General features: G+C 39.7%; 1 protein-coding gene across 10 annotated transcripts in view; it reads left to right on the forward strand.

Moving 5' to 3' along the window:
• Nucleotides 1-1,722: 1,722 nt before the first annotated feature.
• Nucleotides 1,723-19,655, forward strand: part of Mycbp2 (MYC binding protein 2) — a 243,921-nt gene continuing 225,988 nt past the window's right edge. For 9 of the 10 annotated variants that reach the window (XM_090342006.1, XM_090341998.1, XM_090341999.1 and 6 more), the window contains exon 1: nucleotides 1,834-2,152. In XM_090342006.1, coding sequence (XP_090198132.1) covers nucleotides 1,848-2,152 — 305 coding nt within the window. In that variant the 5' untranslated portion in view covers nucleotides 1,834-1,847. Of the gene's footprint in view, nucleotides 2,153-19,655 lie in introns of all 10 variants that reach the window. The other variant, XM_090342005.1, reaches the window with a different exon arrangement.

Below are 19,655 nucleotides of genomic sequence, written 5' to 3' on the forward strand. Positions count from 1 at the left end.
ATAATCCTCAAATCTCAGTTTCCTGAATAGCTAGGACTACATGTGTGAGCCACTGGCACCAGGCAGTTCCTAAAATATTGACTCCCATGACTAGTCTTTGTATTTCTGTTTTTCATTTTTATACTGTGATCTCAAGAATATCCTGTATATATTATTTAAAGCTTCAAATAAGTTTATTTTTTCAGCACCCTTCCCCTCCAAGGTTAGAATTACTTTCCCATTCATTTTAAACACTAAAGAACATCTCTCTTTCTCTGATAAAGCTAATCAAGAAGAGGCACAAACATAAGAACTATTAAATAGATAAAAGATATACTTCCAGGAAGGTAGAACTTAGAAGAGATTTTGTCAGGACTACAAACTGAGCAAATTCTTAAAATTGAAGTTCCAAGAAGAAAACAAGTATAAATTAGGGCATTAGCACATATGTTTGTGCAGAAGTCACTTATTGACTAAGTAAAATACCTTGAGGATGCAGCAAATGTTATATTTTTATAGGTAATAATGATAAAAATCACTGCTAGATCTGACATTTGCAGATGTCACAGCGTCTTCTACTTTTCAGTCACATTCAAGTGTCATTTGCAGTGATGTAAATCTAGGCAGAAAATGATAAGCCATTATGTGACTATTGTCAAGAGGAAAGTACACACTTATGGTGATTAAGAATTCAGTAAAGTAAGATAAAATATTATTGCACTAAGATTTAGCTGTGGTCAAAATGTTGAGAGCAAGAATTATGATCCAGGTTCAGGCCTGCCATCCTAGTTACTCAGGAAGCTGAGATCTGAGGCATGTGGTTTGAAGCTAGCTCAGGTGAGACTCATCTCCAAGTGACTAACGAAGATCCTAAAGTGGAGCTGTGGTTCAAGTGATAGAGCACTAGACTTGAGCAAAAGAAGCTTAGAGAAGAGTGCCTAGATTCTCTGTGTAAGCTCAAGACCAGCACAAATTAAACAACAACAAAAACAGATGACACTGGCTTGTGAAAACCTGCCTGTAATTACACTTTCCCCAAGGAGGGGCGCAAATAATGTACTTAGTGGACTTAAATTCTTATGATGGAAAAAAGGATAGGGTGCATGCATGGTTCAAGTGGAAGAGAGCCAGACCATGAGTTGAAGCCTTAGTAAACACACACACACACACACACACACACATGCACGCACTTCCAAATAAAATCTCTGATTTGGATTGGAATTCAGACCAATTAGTTAGAAGCCACAGATTTGGGGATGAAGATAGGTGCTAAACCGCACAGCCCTTGTCCTCTGGCACTCCTCCAGAGGGAACCCCATTACCTGAAGACCTTCGCTAGTAGTCTCCCCACCCCCCCCCCCCAGTAACACGTCTTACGCCTCCCAGGCTGCTAGTAAAACCCGGAGACCTGGATTTTTCAGTAGGTTCCTTACCGCGCAGCCTGCACACACCCAAGGCCCCTAGGCGGAGGGAGTGGAGGCGAAGGGGGCGGGGCTGGGAGGGAAAGGGCTCCAGCCACTGAGCATGCGCGGCGCGCGGCGCAAGCGCCTTACGGCCAGCCGCTTCCCATTGCGGGTGGCTCTGGCGGTGGCGGCGGTGGTGGCGGCGGCAGCGGCCGGCTACGCCTCCTCCTCACACTCCCCGGGTGGCGGGGTTAGATGAGCTGCCCCAGGAGCGGTGAGGGCGGCGCCGGGGGGAGGAGAAGAAGAAGGAGGAGGAGAAGGAGGTCGCCGTCTTTGTAGTCGCCCTGCTGCGGGAGCCCGAGGCCGCCTCTGGAGCCGTCGTCGTTGGAGAAGGGCTGCGAGAGCGCGCGCGCGCGTGTGTCTGCCCGCCCGGCCCGTGGGGACCCGGCGGCGGCGGCGGCGAGGATGATGATGTGCGCGGCGACTGCCTCCCCCGCCGCCGCCTCCTCGGGGCCCGGCGGGGACGGATTCTTTGCAGCCGCCGCCACCTTCTCTTCCTCCCCGGCGCCGGGGGCGCTGTTCCTGCCGGTGCCCGAGGGCTCCGTGGCCGCCGCGGGGCTGGGGCTGGGGTTGCCCGCCACGGACTCCCGGGGTCACTACCAGCTGCTGCTGTCAGGCCGAGCCCTGGCCGACCGCTACCGGAGGATCTACACCGCCGCGCTCAGTGACAGGGACCAGGGGGGCAGCAGCGCCGGACACCCGGCCTCCAGGTGAGTCTCCGGGAGGAGGAGGAGGATGGCGGGGAGGGGGGGCGGGCCGGGTGTCTGCCCGGTTCTCCGCGCCTCAAACCGCGTGGACCACCGCGTGTGCGCGCCCCGGGGTGCGTGCCTGTGCGCGAGCGTGCCCCGGGCACACCGAGCTGTGGTCTGGAGGCTGGGGTGGGGTGGGTGGTGGGGGGGGAAGAAGCGCTTGCGGGGATGGGCGGGTGCGGTGGCTGCAGTATGCCTGCGTGTGTACGCGTGTGCGCGCCTGTGTGTGTGTGTGTGTGTGTGTGTGCGCGCGCGCGCGCGCGTGTGCTCTCGGTGGCACGCCTGTGTGTGGGAGAGAAGGGGGGGGCGTAGCGTGTGATGCTAGAAGAGGTGATGGTGGTGGTGGTGCTGGTCGGTCACGGCACGTGTGTGTATTGTTGAGGAAGGAGGGGGCGCGGGTCGGGGTGTGTGTGTGTGTGTGTGTTTTGGGGAGGGTGGGGAAGGGTAAAGACCGGAAGAGAATTTGCCAGACAGGGTCGGCAAGTGTGGCTTTTCCAGTGTCTGCGGCAGTGTTATTTTGCACACAACGCCCCTACTCACAATGACATTCCTCTCTGCCACCACCCCCCCCTTTTTTTTTTTTACAAGAAATCTGCCTTTCCCCAAAGGGAGCAGTGATGTCGATTAAGGATAACGTTGTATTTGTAGGATGGGGTTTTTAGACGATCGAGGGTATAGATGCATCGAAGGTGAAGTGTCCGGTAGAGAATTTCAGTTTGATAATCTGGCCCGTGGGATCTGGAGAATAATGCGTGCAGTCGCTCTTGTGTCTGGATGTCCCATTCGGCCATTTCCCTTCATCTTCTCTTCTGTCTTCTCTCATGTTCATAGGCATGGGAGTTGAAGGGGCTGCATAGGGTAAAAGGAAAAACCGAAGAACTTCTATGACAGCTAGTCTAGTGTTCAGTTGCCACTACGAGCTCAGAAAAATCTGAATGGCCCTGGGCCTTTTCTTTCAATGAGACTGGCCTCATCCTCAGTTTCTTTGATGTAGATGCTTAATCACTTTCGTTTTCTTTTTCTTGAAATGTGGGTGCCTTTTTTTGTTTTGTTTAAGGAACCTCCCATTGTTTTCTTTTCCCTGCCCTTACATGCCACCTACCCTACAGGATGGTGACTGACTTGTTTCACCAGCTTTGACAGTGGTAATTGGGACTTGATGTTATTCCTTCCCACAGTATCTTGTAGTTTACCAGGAAAGCATAATGGGAGTTTACTGTCTCTTCCCGGTGCGCAGTTTATTGGGCATCCACATCATTTTCTTCTAGTACAGGAGGAACTAGGCTGTGTGGAAGTCCAAATTTGTAGTTTATTAGTGTGTATTGTGGCTGAGTCATTGAAGAGAGTTGAAAAGATACAGCTTTGTTCACACTTTTCTTGGGTCGGCTAGTCTTCTCATGTTTATGATGGCTTACAGGTGTGGAAACAGGAGTACTTTCTTGAAATAGATGCAAATGTGCACATTTACAGGTATATGATATGGATATATGTTACATTTCTCTTTCTATCTAAAAGGTCACCTGTATGTGTCTTGCTAATATTTTTGAAAATAGCACAAAACCATTCTAGAGAGTGGTTCTAGTAAGAAGGTATATATTGAGTTATATCTCTCTAATGGCTGCAGTTGCATCTGTGCAACACCTTTCAGAAATTACTTTGTATGTTTTCCTCCCAGGCTTATACACTGTTTTGTGTTTGACTTTTTAACTACTTAAATAATTTCTTAACAGTTTTAGACAAAATTAATGCATAAAATTTGTGAATGGCTTGTAATTTTTGGTCTTTTTTCTTTTTTTTTTTTGCCAGTCCTGGGCCATGAACTCAGAGCCTGAGCACTGTCCTTGGACTTTCTCAAGGCTAGGGCTCTACCACTTGAGCCTCAGCACCATTTCTGGCTTTTTTTCTATGAATGTGGTACCAAGGAATTGAACCCAAGTCATCGTGCATGCTAGGCAAGCACTCTACCACTAGGCTAAACTCCAGGCCTTTTGGTCCATTTTTGTATACACTGTCAATGAAAAGTAATAAAGAATTGGTTCAAGTATCTTAAGAAATACTCTTGTAATTCAGTCTAACCTTGTAAGATAGTGCTGCTAATGCTTCTCCAATATAGCTTATTACAAATCATGAATTTTTTTTTGAAATTTCAGCCTGGAAATACTCTATGTACAAGAATTTGATTTTAATTTAGTCACTTCTTAAAAAATCTCATGGTGATGGGAAAGAAAAGCTGGCATATAGGTTCAGAGTGGATATATGTACAGGGTGGTACTAGCTGAGTCAAAGAGATAAACACAGAAATCAGCAACAATAGAGGATTCAGCTATAGGAAGCATCCAGTTTCATGGTATAAGGAAAATAAACAATGGAGACCTAGAAAAAGAGGTTAGAAAACTAAGAGGAGTGAAACAGTAACACTTGTGGTACTAGATTAGTGGATTTCAGAATAATAGGTAAGTACTAAAGAAAGAGAAACTTCCAGGTTGAGGAAGTCATCACAATTGAGAGATGTGTGAAGTGTGAAGGACAGGTATTAAGCTAACAGGACCAGATGAGTGTGGGTACATAGTTGCAAGGTAAGTGGAAGTATTCAAATACAGGAGAGGAAGAAAACAAAGAATTTAGAAAAGATAATTGATATAACTCAATATCTCAGAGACATTTAAGATGACAGATGCAGAGGTTAGTTTTTGATAACTAGAGGCAAATTTGGAAAGAAAATTGTTTACAAAATCATTGAGGTGGGAGCTTGTTGTATCCCAAGAACAAGAATGACAAGCAAATTATCAACCAATGTTGAATTACGTACTGCAAAATATGTTTAGATTTGAGAAACTGAAGGATTCAAGCATGGAGTGTGTAACAAAGTGTTTAAAATCTGGAATTTTGACACTAGACTAGTTTCAAATTCTGACTCCATCATTTTTTAGTTGTGTAACCCTGAATACATTATATAACTTCCATCTCATACTTTTTTTTAATATGTAGAATGAAGGTTAGATGGATTGCTTTGCTATGTGAAGTTTTTGGCATTTTATATTAGTGAGTAGTAGGTTCTTTACCCCCTTTTCCCCTATAGAGCAGGGAAGGTCTTGCTATTTACCCTTTTTGATTCCTATGCTAGTGTTGAATGTAGAAATAACTTTCATTTATCCAGTGATTGGATAGGTATGTTTTGAAATAAGTGAGGTTGATCAGAATTGTACCTATTTATGAGGAAAGCAGTTGAATAGAAAGGAATGTTTGGTCAATTCTTCCTGTGAATAGTGGTATGTATTTGGGAAGCACCAGATATCAGTGCCTCAGTGTTAGAGTTCCAAAGCCAGACTGAATCTTATGTGAGAAAAACTGTCTTTTCTATCAAAGTGCATTGCTTAAAAGTTGCTGCTTTGGCCGCTTTGGCCTATAGCTCAGCTCTTCTAGAGAAAAAGAGGAACTGCCTTGGGATGAGAGAGGATTTGTGAAATGGATGTTTTTGTCTTAAACTGTTTTCTTTCTTTTTTTTTTTTAAACCAATCCTGGGGCTTGAACCTAGGGCCTGAGCAATATCCTTGGGCTTTCTCAAGGATAGAGCTCTATCACTTGAGCCACAGCACTACTTCTGGTCTTTTCCCCCACTTTGTATGTGGTACCAAGGAATTGAACCCTGGTTTTTGTGCATGGTAGGCAAACACTTTACCACTAGGCCATGCTCCTGGGCCCCTAAACTAGTTTCTTTTCAAGATAGAATTAATATATGCCCCTAGACCATTTAAGAAATAGTAGACGGTATGGGTATATTTTGAGTTTACTGTTAATCTTATTTTGAGATCATCTTATATAAATACATTTTACTGTACTCAGACTAGCCAGTGTCAGGAGATTGTGAACTTGAGTTCAATCAGTCCGAGTAGAGGCGCAGGGCCTGCTGTGTTAGGAATAAATACCTGAGCAGACTGCCTGCTCTGTGTGCTCGTGTGCCAGATTTTTTGGCTGATGGCACACCCTTCTGTAAAAGTAAATTTGCCTTGCTGAGACAGTTCTTTATTTTTGTGGCTATCATTGTGACTCCAGTGGTTCTTGGAGAGCATATTCATATCAATTTTTAAATCTTTTTTTTTAAAAAAAACTTAGTAAGTTGGTTAAATTAATTAAATTTTCTTTGTCTCTTTCTCTTGTCATGCTTATATTGTGGCTTGAACACAGGGGCATACATTCCTACTTGCTTTATAATTTCTTTGCTCTAGGCTGTTTTGTCAGTTGAGCCATACTTAGAGTACAATATTTAATTAATTTTAGTTTTTCTATTGTTGGTTAATTGGAATTAGAATCTTGAGCACTTTTCTGTTTGGACTGGCTTTGAACCATGGTCTTTAGACCTCAACCTCCTGAGTAGTTAGAATACAGGCATTGGTCGGTCCTTCCTCTCTCCTTTTCTTTTTTCCTTTCTTCTTCTCTTCCTCCCTTCCTTCCTCCGTTCCTTCATCCCTCCCTCCCTCTACCCCCTCTCTCTGCTTCTCCTTCTCTCTCTCTCATTCTCTTCCTTCCTTCCTTCCTTCCTTCCTTCCTTCCTTCCTTCCTTCCTTCCTTCCTTCCTTCCTTCCTTCCTTTCCTGTATATAAATGTGTGTATTTCTTTTTTGGTATGGGGCTCAAGTCCAGGACATTGCCCTTGCTAGGCAGGTGCTTTGCCACAGAACTACATCTCAGCCCCTTTCTGTTTCTTTAGTTGTAACTTTTTTATGGGTAGCCCACGGACATGTTTCCACACATGCTCTTTAAATGCTAATTGTTATTATTAAATTATTGATATTCTAGTCAGCTTTATATAAAAACCTTTTCAATTTCAAAAAGAAGTAAGGGAAACTTTTGTTGTTGTTGTTGGTAGTGGTCTAGGGACTTGAACTGTGGGCCTGGGCATTGTCCCTCTTGAGCCACAGCATCACTACTGGTTTTCTGGTAGTTAATTGGAGGTAAGAGTCTCATGGGCTGGCCTTGAACTGCAATTTTTAGATCTCAGCCTCCTGAGTAACTAGGATTAAAGGCATGAGTTACCACCAGTGCTGAGGAAAACTTTTAATTTATATAGGGTTTAAAGTGTGGCTAACAGGAGAAAAATAGAAATTAAAGTTTTTTGGTGACAGTGTTTGACTACATGATGAAAAAAGAAATGATACCAGGTGGCAACTGATAGACTAATAGATACGCTTTTGGGTAGTGAGTGGTACATGAGCAGTGTTGGTGGAAACAATAAATGAAATTGTGATAGAAGTGGGGATCTACTTTTCTTCTCAAAGCTAAATCTATGTAGCTCCTTCAGCTGCTTTCCCTCCTTTTCTCCCTTCCTTTCTTTCATTTCTGTGTGTGTCTCTTTTTCCTCCATTCTTATCAGAAATTCTATTTATGGGTCCACGGTAAGAAGTTAGTCAACTATTGCAAATGTTCAGGAGCTATTATTAATCAGGACTAACTTAGATCCTATAAAGATTTGTAGATTGTAATCCTAAACCTGACTGTATTGTCTGTCTAGGGGTGATAAAAAGGTAGATATTTCCAAAACTGTTGAGTGACTAAGAAAACATAACCTAATATGACAAGAGATGGCTCTCATCCTATTCAATTATATGAGCTGAAGGGAGAAATCATAGTTTGTTTGTAGGTAATGGTGAGGTTTCTGTTGATAATAGAATGCAAGTGTCCTAAAGGCACAGAATCAGATCAAAGGGAGGGCATCTTGAAGTGCCAGTTACAAGTCAGATTTTAATCAGAAGACATTGACCAACCCAAATGGTTTTGAGCCAGAAAGATACACTCTTATAGGAGTAAATTAGGAGATGATGTGGGATTGAATTAGTGTGTGCATGTTTGTGGATAGGTAGTAATTTTCTTAATACAGCTATTATATCTGTAGAATCTTATATAATGAATGATTATAGGGAAAGGCAAAATCAGCTATGTTGGGATACTAGTAGTTAAAGAAACATGAAATAAGTTTATCTCCTAGCCCAAAAGAAGTGAAAAATCTTGTTTTGGCTCTTAAAAATGTTAATTTAAAAATAATTTTAACGTTTTAAAATAGCCTGTATTTCTAGTAAGTGAAGCGAAGCCTTATAATTTACTAGATTTTTGGGAGGGTTTTTGTTAGTCAAATCTCTCTCTCTCTCTCTCTATATATATAAATAGATATATGTGCATATGTACATAAATACATGTATTACTTATGTATATATTTATACATATATTTGCATGCTTTATAACTTATATGGCATTTTTTTTGGTATATAATACTGAGGGGAGTACATGTTGCCTCCCATTAGGGGTGGCCAGTTTATCTCACTGAGTGATTACTTGTGTAGTATGGTAAATGTATGTTTTTTCCATTACTAACAGGCAACTATTCAAGAAGTAAGACTTTGGGACACAGTGAAAATCTTTCATCAAATGGTTTTAGTGTTCTTTGATAATCCTTGTGTTAGTAATTTCATTAGAGATTGCAATGGGATTTGTTTCCTTGCAAATTTTTCTGTGTTTATTAGCTAGTCTTTTGTAGATAAGTGTGTTTTCCCTTTTCAGTTGATGATGAACTGTAGGTTTTCCTAAGAAAGCAGAGTAATGGTTTTCTCACCTCACTAACTAGGTTGATTTTACAGTTCAATGGTGAGTACTGTGGTTAACCAGCCATGTCCCCATTTCTTCCACCAGGCACATGCTACTCTACTTTTAGGAATGTTAGCATACTAGTATCCTAGTATTCTATATACTATATCCTAGTATACTATAAGGAAGATAGCTGAGTCCTTTCCCAGACATTGACCAAAAACCCTCTTACAAAGGCCTACTTCTTCCAGTGCAGGACAGTCTGAGTCCATTTCTGTTCTACATAGGTTTATAAATGATTGGCTCTTTCATCATAAGACACAGCAACTTTGAAGGGCCATCCCAAGTCAGAGCTCCTAAAGGGACTGGCTGAAGCCTTCCTGTGACTGTATTGCAGTTCAGCTCCTTTGTCTGCCCATTCCTGCTTCTTTCACTTTCCTGCAGTTGTTGAGTCAGAATCAGTTCCATAATGAATTTCTAGTTTGCACTTGTATATTTCAGAATCTTTTCTGGGAAGATCCATACCAAGGATAGCTGATAGTAGGAATGGTCAGAGGAAGATTTCAGAATGAGACTTGGAGCTGGCTTATAATTGCTGGTGTCAAGAACCCTTTTCTCATAGCATCAGTGGAACCCTGCTCCTTGTAGCCCTTGTCATGCAGTGCAACTGTGCTGGTGTTATGAGGACTCAAATGAAATTCAGTGTCTGTGGAAGGAATGTACTAGTGGGTACAATATTTCTTTATTTTTATTGTTGCTGTGATTTACAGAGAGATTATAGTTACAATCATCATGTAGTGGGTACATTACTTCTTGAGCATTGTTAACCCTTCCCGTTTTTTTCCCCTCCCTACTTTCCTTCCCCCTACCCCTGGGTACAATATCGTGTATATGTTTTCTGATCCTGGGGCTTGAACTCAGGGCCTGTACACTGTCCTTGAGCACTTTTGCCCAAGGTTAGGGCTCTATCACTTGGAGCCACAGTACCATTTTAGTTTTCTGGTAGTTAATTGGAAGTAAGAGTCTCATAGACTTTCTTGCTCGAGCTGCCTTCGAATTGCAGTCTTCAAATCTTAGCCTTCTGTGCAGTTAGGATTACAGGTGTGAGCCACCTGTACCCAGCTATGTTGTGGGATTTTGAGAGCTTCAGAGAAGTGATAAATTATAAGGACAGTGTAATGAGGTGGCTTGTGGTAAGTGATATTGATAGACTGGAGAAAGATGATGAAAGGGTGAAGATAATTGAGAACAAAATATAAAAGGATGTGTTTTTTTAGCCACTTATAAGGGAACATCTGCAACAGGAGGAAATAAAAATTGAAGATTAGTTCCAACAATAAATTGTAAAATTGAAAAGGCCGAGGATGGTTTGAATTTACAGCAGGTTTACTATATCCACTGTCAGTGTTCTCATTGGGAAGAAATGGAACCTGCATTTTTAGAATGGATCATCTGCTACATATGAAAATCTTGAACCCTAAATTTCCCTGACCATTCTGCCTACAGAAGTGGCCTATTTGGCTAGATGATGCTTTCATGAAGATGTGCAGAACTCTGTGCTGCCTTTCTTACTGCTGTCTGCTCCCTCCCCCTCTTCTGGCTATGCCAAAACAAGAACTAGAGTTACATCACATAAAGCCTGCTGGGACGTACTGAAATTGCTAAAGGAAACAAGGACAACACACACACACACACACACCACACATGCATACACATTCACATACTCACGTGCCTGTTGCATATTCACAGTTTCTAAACTCTACTAAAGTACTCCAGAGTAGCATAGTAGCCACACAGGAATACCATGTGATACTTACAAATTTTCAAAGGAAACAGCACTGACTTTCCCTAATTTACTAGTTTAAGATAGTTCATAGTGTTGGCATTAGATGATACTGCATTCCCTTTGATGTGGTCATGTTTGTGCACAGTTGAACTTTTTATTAGCTCCTGTGATACTAGTGGGTTAGCAAAGTACAATAGTATGTTCAATCTAATTCCAGCCTTCAGAACTTTTAATGTTCAAAAGGTGCACATCTAATTATGAAATGCCTCTTTTCCTCCCCAGTCCTGAGGCTTAAACTCAAGCCTGGGTACTGTCCCTGAGCCTGATTGCTCAAAGCTGGTGCTCTACCACTTGAGCCACAGTGCCACTTCCGTAATTGCCATTTAAGGGTGAGATAAATACATTAAAATGTGTTTTTTATCTAAAGACTATTAAGTTTTTAGCACATAAATTGTTACTTGGTTTAATTGCTTACTACTGATTGGGAAATTTGGGGGGGCATACAAATATATGAAAAAGTTACTGAAGGATATTATTCTGTATTCAATAGAAGGCTTTCCTTTATAGGTGTTGATCTTACAACTTCTGCTGTTGCTAGGTGTTCAGCCTCACAGTACCACAGAACTATTATCCATTAAAAGAAAACAAAACAATTCTCTTTTCTTTTCCCTCCCTCCCTCCCTCCCTCCTTCCTTCTTTTCTTTTCTTTTTTTTTTTTTTTTTTTTTTTTTTTTTTGCCAGTTCTGGGGCTTGAACTCAGGCCCTGAGTACTGTCCTTGTTCTTTCTCAAGGCTAACGCTCTACCACTTGAGCCACAGCACCACTTCTGGCTTTTTCTATGTATTGTCATACCAAGGAATCGAACCTGGGTCTTTGTGCCTGCTAGGCAAGCATTCTACCACTAGGCCAAACCCCTGGCCCTCAAAAAACTGACAATTCTTATGAATGGGGTGATGTCATTCTTTCTGATGGCAGCATAGAATTCCATTGTGTATAAGTACCACATCTTCATGATCCGTTCATCTACTGAGGGGCATCTTGGTTGGTTCCATATCTTAGCTATAGTAAATAATGCTGCGACGAACATCATTGTGCTAGTGGCTTTAGTATGCCCTTGCTTCTGGACATTTGGGTAAATGCCAAGGAGTGGAATTGCTGGGTCATAGGGGAGCTCTATGTTTAGTCTTTTGAAGAATTGGCATACTGCTTGGAAAGACTTAGAAAAAAATCATATTAAGTGAAGTAAGCCAGACCCAATGGCACATAGGCTCCATGGTTTCCCTCATTTATAATAATAATTAGTATGCATACATATTCTCCCAGCAGAGGATCACAATAGATCAAAAACTCTGTACATATAGTCATGCAGGATGAGACTAAACAAAATGAACTCTAAAATATGGAAATAAGAGGTTTATCTTTGTGATTGTTGTTCTTACTGTACTATGTTATTTCTTTTTTCTTTCCTCCTTATGGTTAATCTCATGTGGTTACTGAATCTGACTTTGTTTCCTGGTTTATTGTATATAGGTTTATGTATTTGAACTAGGGAAGGGAAAGGGGGAAACAAGATGATTGGGAGGGGATACGGGAGTTAAAGGGGAACAAACACATGAGAAGGGGTATCAGTGTTCGAGAAGTAATGCACCCATTACCTGACAAATGTAACTGGAACCCTTTTATACATTATCCCACAATAAAATGCTATAAATAAAACAAAACCCAAACAATTTTTATACCTTGGAAAGACTGTGACTCATTTTGGCTGGACTTGCCATATATCCGACAAGCTTTCCAGTTTGCAGAACCAGTATTTTGAAAGTTTGTAATAATTAGCACACATCCAGGACTCTCCTAGCAGAAGATTGCAAGAGCTCAAAACCTAGGAACATAAGGTCATATAGGATGAGACTAATTGAAAGAATCTCTAGGATATGGAAACAAGAGCTTTTATCTTTTGTTGTTATTGTTCTTAATGTACCACGTTCTCTTCTATTTTCTTTCTTTTTTTTTTTTTTTGCCCTTAGATTAATCTCATATTGTTACTGTATCAGACTTTGTTACATGGTATATTGTGTATATGTTTATTTGATTATTTGAAATAGGAAAGGGAATGGGGAAAACAAGATGATTGGGAGGGGATGGGGAAGGGAAATGGGGACAAAAACATGAGAAGGGGTATCTGTGTGTGGGAAGTAATCCACCTACCTGGCAAATGTGTAACCCCTTTATACATTATCCCAACAATAAAAAATTAATAGAAAATGTTTAGTCCCTCAACACAAGGATTATTTCATACTAGAAACCCACTTCATAGTAAAAGAGAACCCCTGGGGCCTTGGTTTAAATAGATACCACTCGGGCTAGAAGATAGTGGCCTGCTAGACCAGAGCATTGAAATAGTGTCTCCATGGCAGACTCCATGATACCCTGGAGGCTGACAGGATACCCTTCAGGATGGCATGTCATCCTTCAGTGAGAACCACACCTTGGAAATTCACACTTCCCTGGGAAGTAGAGGTTAAAAGACTTCAGTTCTCAGAAGAAAAAAAATTCACACAGAAGACACTGCAAGAACCCTCTTGTATGTTAAGCTCCTGGAATTCCTTTTCAACAACAAGAAGTCATTGTTTGGGTGGGGCTCTCATTTCTGTTTTTTTATAGAGGATAAGGTTGCTGTTACATAGTGAAGCTTGATTATTTGCCAGTCCTGGGCTTGAGCTCAGGGCCTGGGCACTGTGCCTGAGCCTCTCTGCTCAAAGCGCTCACTACTTGAGCCGCAGCAACACTTCTGGCTTTTTCTGTGTATGTGATACTGAGAAATCGAACTTTGTGCATGCTAGGTGAGCACTCTGCCAGTAGGCCACACTCCCAGCCCCATGAAATAAGAGGTTTTTTCCCCTTGTTTGTGGTCTCTTTTCATCTCATCTGTCTTTGGGAGGGTAACGGGGACACAGAGAATGGAGTAGGTAAGCAAATGCAACTGTGATACTCACTAGACACTGTGTTGAGAATGAACTGTACAGCTTGTGGATGGGGACAAGAAGGAGAAAAATTGGAAGAGTGTGAGGGAAGGGATGACATTGTCCAAAAAGAAATGCACTCTTCACCTGACATATCTCACCTTTATAATAACAATAAAAATTCAAGACATTTCAAAAAATTATATAAATTCTTTTATTCTTGGATATTTGATGAAATTGACCAGGGGCACCATTTAGTACTGGAATTTTCTTTTAGAGAAGTGACAAATTCAGTCCCTTCAACAGACAATGAGATACTCAGATTTTGTTACTTTTTAATTGGTGTAACTTGTATTTTTGTAGAAATTTGTTAATTTTATCCAAATACTTGAGCATTTTGGCATATTTTCCATAGGTTTCTTTTCTGTATTTTATGAGATCTGTGAAAATAAAGACTTTTTGTGTTTGTGTGTGCCAGTCTTGGGACTTATATTCAGGACCTTCACACTGTCCCTGAGCTTTTTTAACCTCAAGGCTAGCTTTCTGTCACTTGGATCACATTTCCACTTTTGGCTTTATTGTGGTAAATTGGAGATGAGTCTCTTGGACTTTCTGCCTGGCTGGCCTTGAACTGTGATTCTCAGATTTTAGCCTTCTGAGTTGTTAGGTTGTTAGGATTACAGGTGTGAACCACTGGCTCCTGGCTTTTTTTTTTTTTTTTAAAGCTTGAGTTGCTTAAGAAAATTGAGAAGGTATAAATTTCCCACATATCCCTTGAGTCTGTACATTCATAGCCTTCAACACTCCCTACCAAAATTATGTGGGTGTGTGCGTGTCTTTTTATCATCAGCTCACACTAATGAATCACACTCATCAGAGTCTGTAGTTTACAGTATTGGTGGTATATGAGTTTGGCCAAATCTACAATATCCATCATTGACGTATCATACAGATAATTCACATTGTGCTAACATTATATATTCTTTATTTATTGAACTTCATCCTCCCCCTTTGAACTTGTCACCAATTATATTGTTGTTGTTACTGTTTCCATCGTTGGCTTTTCCCAGAATGCCACACAGTCGAAATCATGGATTTGGATTGGCTTTGTTTGTTTAGTAATTATGCATTTAAAGTTCCTTGTTATCTTTTTGTCACTTGATTGCCTATTTCATTCATTCATTTATTTAGCCAGTCCTGGGGCTTGAACTCGGCCTAGGCACTGTCCTCAGACACATTTTGCTCACGGCTTGCACCTGGCCACTTGAGCCACAGCACCACTTCCAGCTTTTTCTGAGTATGTGGTACTGAGGAATCGAACCCAGGGCTTCGTGCATGCTAGGCGAGCACTCTACCAACTAGGCTACTCCTGGCCCCAATTACCCATTTATTTTAATGATGAATAATACTAATTGTCTGAAGGTGTCATAGTTCATTGAAAGACATCCTGGTTTCTTCCAGGTTTTGACAGTCATGAATAAACATCCATGTGCACATTTTTGTCTGGATAAAAACATTTCCAACTACTTTGGGTTAATATTAGGAAGTGTTATTGTTGGGTCTTGTGGTAAGAGTAGGTTTAGTTTTGCCGGGCATGGTAGCTCATGCCTATAATCCTAGCTAATCAGGAGGCTAAGATCTGAGGATTGAGGTTCAAAGCCAGCCTGGTCACTAAAGTCCATGAGACGTTTGTCTCCAATTAGTCACCAGAAAAATGGAAGTGGCAAGGTAGCTCAAGAAGTAGGGTGGTAGCCTTAAGTTGAAGAGTTCAGGGACAGTGCCCAGGTCCAGAGTGCAAGCCCTACGACTGACCAGAAAGAATAGGTTTGTCTCTTGGTACATTCTCATCAACAGTATATAAGAAATCCTATTGTTTCATGTATTGGCCACCATTTGGTGTTGTCGATTTTTGGCCTCTCTGATGTATTTTTTTTTAATTAATTAATTAATTTATTTATTTATTTTTAGTGGGTCATAGGGCTTGAACTCAGCCTTGGATGCTGCCCCTGAGCTCTTCAGCTCAAGGCTACCACCCTACCCCTTGAACCAAGCCCCACTTCCTGTTTTCTAGAGGTTAATTGGAGATAAGAGTCTCTGGCCCTTTTGTGCCCAGGCTAGCTTTGAACCTTGATCCTCAGATCTCAGCTGCTTGAGTAGCTAGAATTAAAGGCGTGAGCTACCACGCCTGGCCTCTCTGGTGTATATTATCTCATTATAATTTTCATTAACCCTATGACATATGTTTTGAGCATTTTAAAATATGTTGGCCATTTCTTTAAAAGAATTAAGTATTTATGCAAGTTGATTACCATTAAACATGTCAGTTTATAAGTATAATGCATCTAGATTAAGATCACCTCTTTCGTCATTCTTTCTCTTCCCTCCCAACACCACTTCTCTCAATTATTTTTTCTTTTCCATCTTCTTTTTTTTTGGTCAGTCCTGGGAGCTTGAACTCAGGGCCTGGGCCCTATCCTTGGGCTGTCTCAAGGCTAGCATGCCACCATTTGAGCTATAGCACTACTTCCGGCTTTTTCTGTGTAAGTGGTACCAAGGAATTGAACCCAGGACTTCATGTATACTGGGCAAGCACTCTCACTAGGCCACACTCCTGGCCCTGGGAATTCTTGATATAGTATGGCTAACAGATGTATCATATGCAATTATATATTTCCCAATCTGCACCTTGCTTTCTCATTCTCTTAACACTGTCTTCTACAAAGCAGAAGTTTTTAACTTCTAACTTTAATGAAAGTCACTTATGAAATATTTCTTTCATGAATCATGCCTTGACATTGTATCTAAAAAATCATTGCTATACCCAAGGTCATTTAATTTTTTTCATATGTCTTCTTGTAGGAGTTTTATGAGTTTGAGTTTTATAAATAATAAAAGCCTGTTTTCCATTTTGAGTTAGTTTTTGTGAATTATCTAGACTTGTTTCTTTGCCAGTTATAGCAGCTTTTATTCAAAAGTTTGATTTATAATACTGTATCTTAGTGGTTCCTTTGTTTTAAAGTCAACTATGATGTTTCAGGATTTGCTATTCTATTCCATTGCTCTATTTTTTTCAGTTCTACAAATTCTTGATTACTGTAGGTTTTATAGTCTTGAAGTGTCAGTCCTCGAAATTTGTTTCTTTCCTTCATTATGTGTTGGCTACTCCAGATGTTCTGTCTGTCCATGCAAATTTCAGTTAGCTTCTCAAAATCTGCCAAATAACCTGCTAGATGTTTATTTGAATTAAATTGGTTCTATGGGTCAGTTTGAGAATGACATTATGATAGTATTGAGTCCTTCTATACTTATGGACTAGTTCTTTCGTTTTTTAAAAATCAGAATTATAGTTTTTTTTTCATAGAGATCTCCCCTTGTACATAGTTTGTTAGATTTATATTTATACATTTCACATTTAGGGTATTAATAGAAATGTAATGTTATTATGTTTTATTTCAAATTCTACTCCACTGCTGGTACACAGGAAAATAACTTTTATACAATAACCTTGTATTATGCCAACTATACTTTAATCTCTTATTAGTTCCAGGAATACTTTTGGATTTGCTATACAGACAGTCAGGTCATCTGTTAGTAAAAAGTTATTTCTTCCTTTTATTTACACCTTTTGTGTAATTTTCTTATTTTATTGTGTTAGTTCATGCTAACATGGTCCCTAATGTTAGTGAGCTGGTTGTAGCTTCTCATTGTTAAGTATAATATTAACAATAGATGTTTTTTAAAAATTTTATTTTAATCAAGTTAAGGTCATACCCATTGATTTCTAGTTTACTGAGAGTTTTATCATGAATAGGGGTTGGATTCTTTTCAAATGCATTTTCCATGTCTACTGGGATGATCATGTTGATATGGTAGATTGCATTAATTTATTTTCATACTCACCTTAGTAGACAGGTAGATCTTACTTGTGTGGGGGTTACAGTTTAACCTGGCCATTTGCATGTTCCAAGCTTCTTGGAGAGTCAACCACTCTTTCATCATTCTCTGTCATTCCATCTGTAATTTGATAATAATACTTTGAGGACTTTTTTCATATATGTTTATGAGAAATAAAGGTTTGTAGCTTTTAATTTTTTAATTTTAATTTTTATTGTAATTAATAGAAGGGTTATAGTTATATTCACCAGATAGAAGGTGAATTACTTCACATATATTTATACCCTTTTTCATGTTTTTGTCCCCATTTCCCTCTCCACCTCTCCCCTTGTTTTCTCACCTTCCCTTTCCTATTTCAAATAAACAAAAAAATGTATATACAATATACCAGAAAACAAGGTAAGATACTATAACAATATGAGAATAACCAAGGGACAGCAAAAGAGATGAGAAATAACATAGTACATTAAGAACAACAATCACACATTATATAGCTCTTGTTTCCATATCCTGTAAGTCCTTTCTTTTAGCCCCATTCTATATGGACTTGTATATCTAGGTTTTGAGCTATTATAATCCTCTTGTAGCTTTTAATGTTATCTCAGGGTTTAGTGTAAGGTTTATGCTCACTTTAATAATATTTATTAGGAAATATTCCTTCTGCTTGAGAGAGTGTATGGCATTGGTATAATTTATTCTTTAAGAAATTTCTGAATTAGGCCAGGAGTTTGGCCTAGTGGTTAAAGTGCTTGCCTAGCATGCATGAAGACCCGCGTTCGATTCCTCGGTGCCACATACATAGAAAAAAGCCGGAAGTGGGGCTGAGGCTCTAGTGGTAGAGCTCTAGCCTTGAGAAAGTCCAAGGACAGTGCTCAGGCCCTGAGCTCAAGCCCAGGACTGGCAAAAAAAAAAAAAAAAAAAAAGAAATTTCTGAATTTACCAGTGAATTTTTTGGGTTTTCTGTTTTGAAAGAATATTAATTTTTAAATCAGTTTCTCCTAAATAGTATCAACAGATCAGATCAGGCTATCAGTTTCATTAGTGTTAGTTTTGAGAGCTTGTTTTTCAGGAAACTTCTAGATTATTAAGTTTATGAGCATAGTATTATCCTTTTATTTATTTATTTTTATTTTTTTGTAGTAGTCCTGAGACTTGAATTCAGGGCCTGAGCACTGTCTTTGGGCTTTCTCAAGGCTAGCATTCTACCTCTTGAGCCATAGCACCACTTCTGGCTTTTTCTGTGCATAAGTACAAAGAACTTACTTTTGGCTTTATTACTTGCTACTTTGTTACATTTGCTAATTTTTAAAAAATTGACTTATACTTTGCTTCTTTTTTGCTTTGAATTTACCTTTCCCCCCAATTTTATAAGGTATAACTTAGGGCATTGATTAAAATGTTTTTTTTTTTTGTACTTTAAGTATTTACGATTGAGTTTTTATCCTAGCAGTACTTTATATGAATTCTAAACATTTTTAATTACTGTGTATTTGCCATTTTGCTAAAATATTTTTGTTATTTTTATGTTCAACCAATGCATTGTTTATAATTATTTTAGTTAATTTTAAGCGATTTCATGATTATATATGGTATTATTGTTTATATATAAACATGTATATGTATATATACATGCACACACACAAATTGTTATTACTTTCTAATACATACTTTGTGTGATCTTTGACCTTTCAACATCGATTGAAATATGTTTTGTTGCCTAAGAAAATCTGGTTTTTGGATTGTACCATACTTGGAAAGAATATTTATTAGATATATCTTTTACTTGTAGAGTTCTATAATTACCAATATTTTAAAACACCTGAAACAATTATTAATGGTAGTTAAAATACCTAATGTTTCCAACAATATTCTTTGGAATAAGCAGTTTTTCTGACATTAAAAGCCTCTCTGGATTTCTTTTTTTTTTTTTCCTTCTTTTTTTGCCAGTCCTGAGGCTTGAACTCAGGCACTGGGCACTGTCCTTGAGCTTTTCAAGGCTAGGGCTCTACCACTTGAGCCACAATACTACTTATGCGGTATCGAGGAATCGAACACAGGTCTTCGTGCATGCTCCGCAAGCACTAGACCACTCTCTGGCCGCTCTCCAGATTTTTTTCCATATATTTTTTTATTGTAATTAATAGAAGGGTTACACTATATTCCCAGATAGGAGGTTCATTACTTCACAAAAATTGATACCCTTTCTCATGTTTTGGTCCCCATTTCCCTCTCTCCCCTATTTTGTT

Source organism: Megascapheus bottae, chromosome 11 (genome assembly GCF_031878675.1).
Source record: "Megascapheus bottae isolate mThoBot1 chromosome 11, mThoBot2.hap1, whole genome shotgun sequence".
NCBI lineage: Eukaryota > Metazoa > Chordata > Mammalia > Rodentia > Geomyidae > Megascapheus > Megascapheus bottae.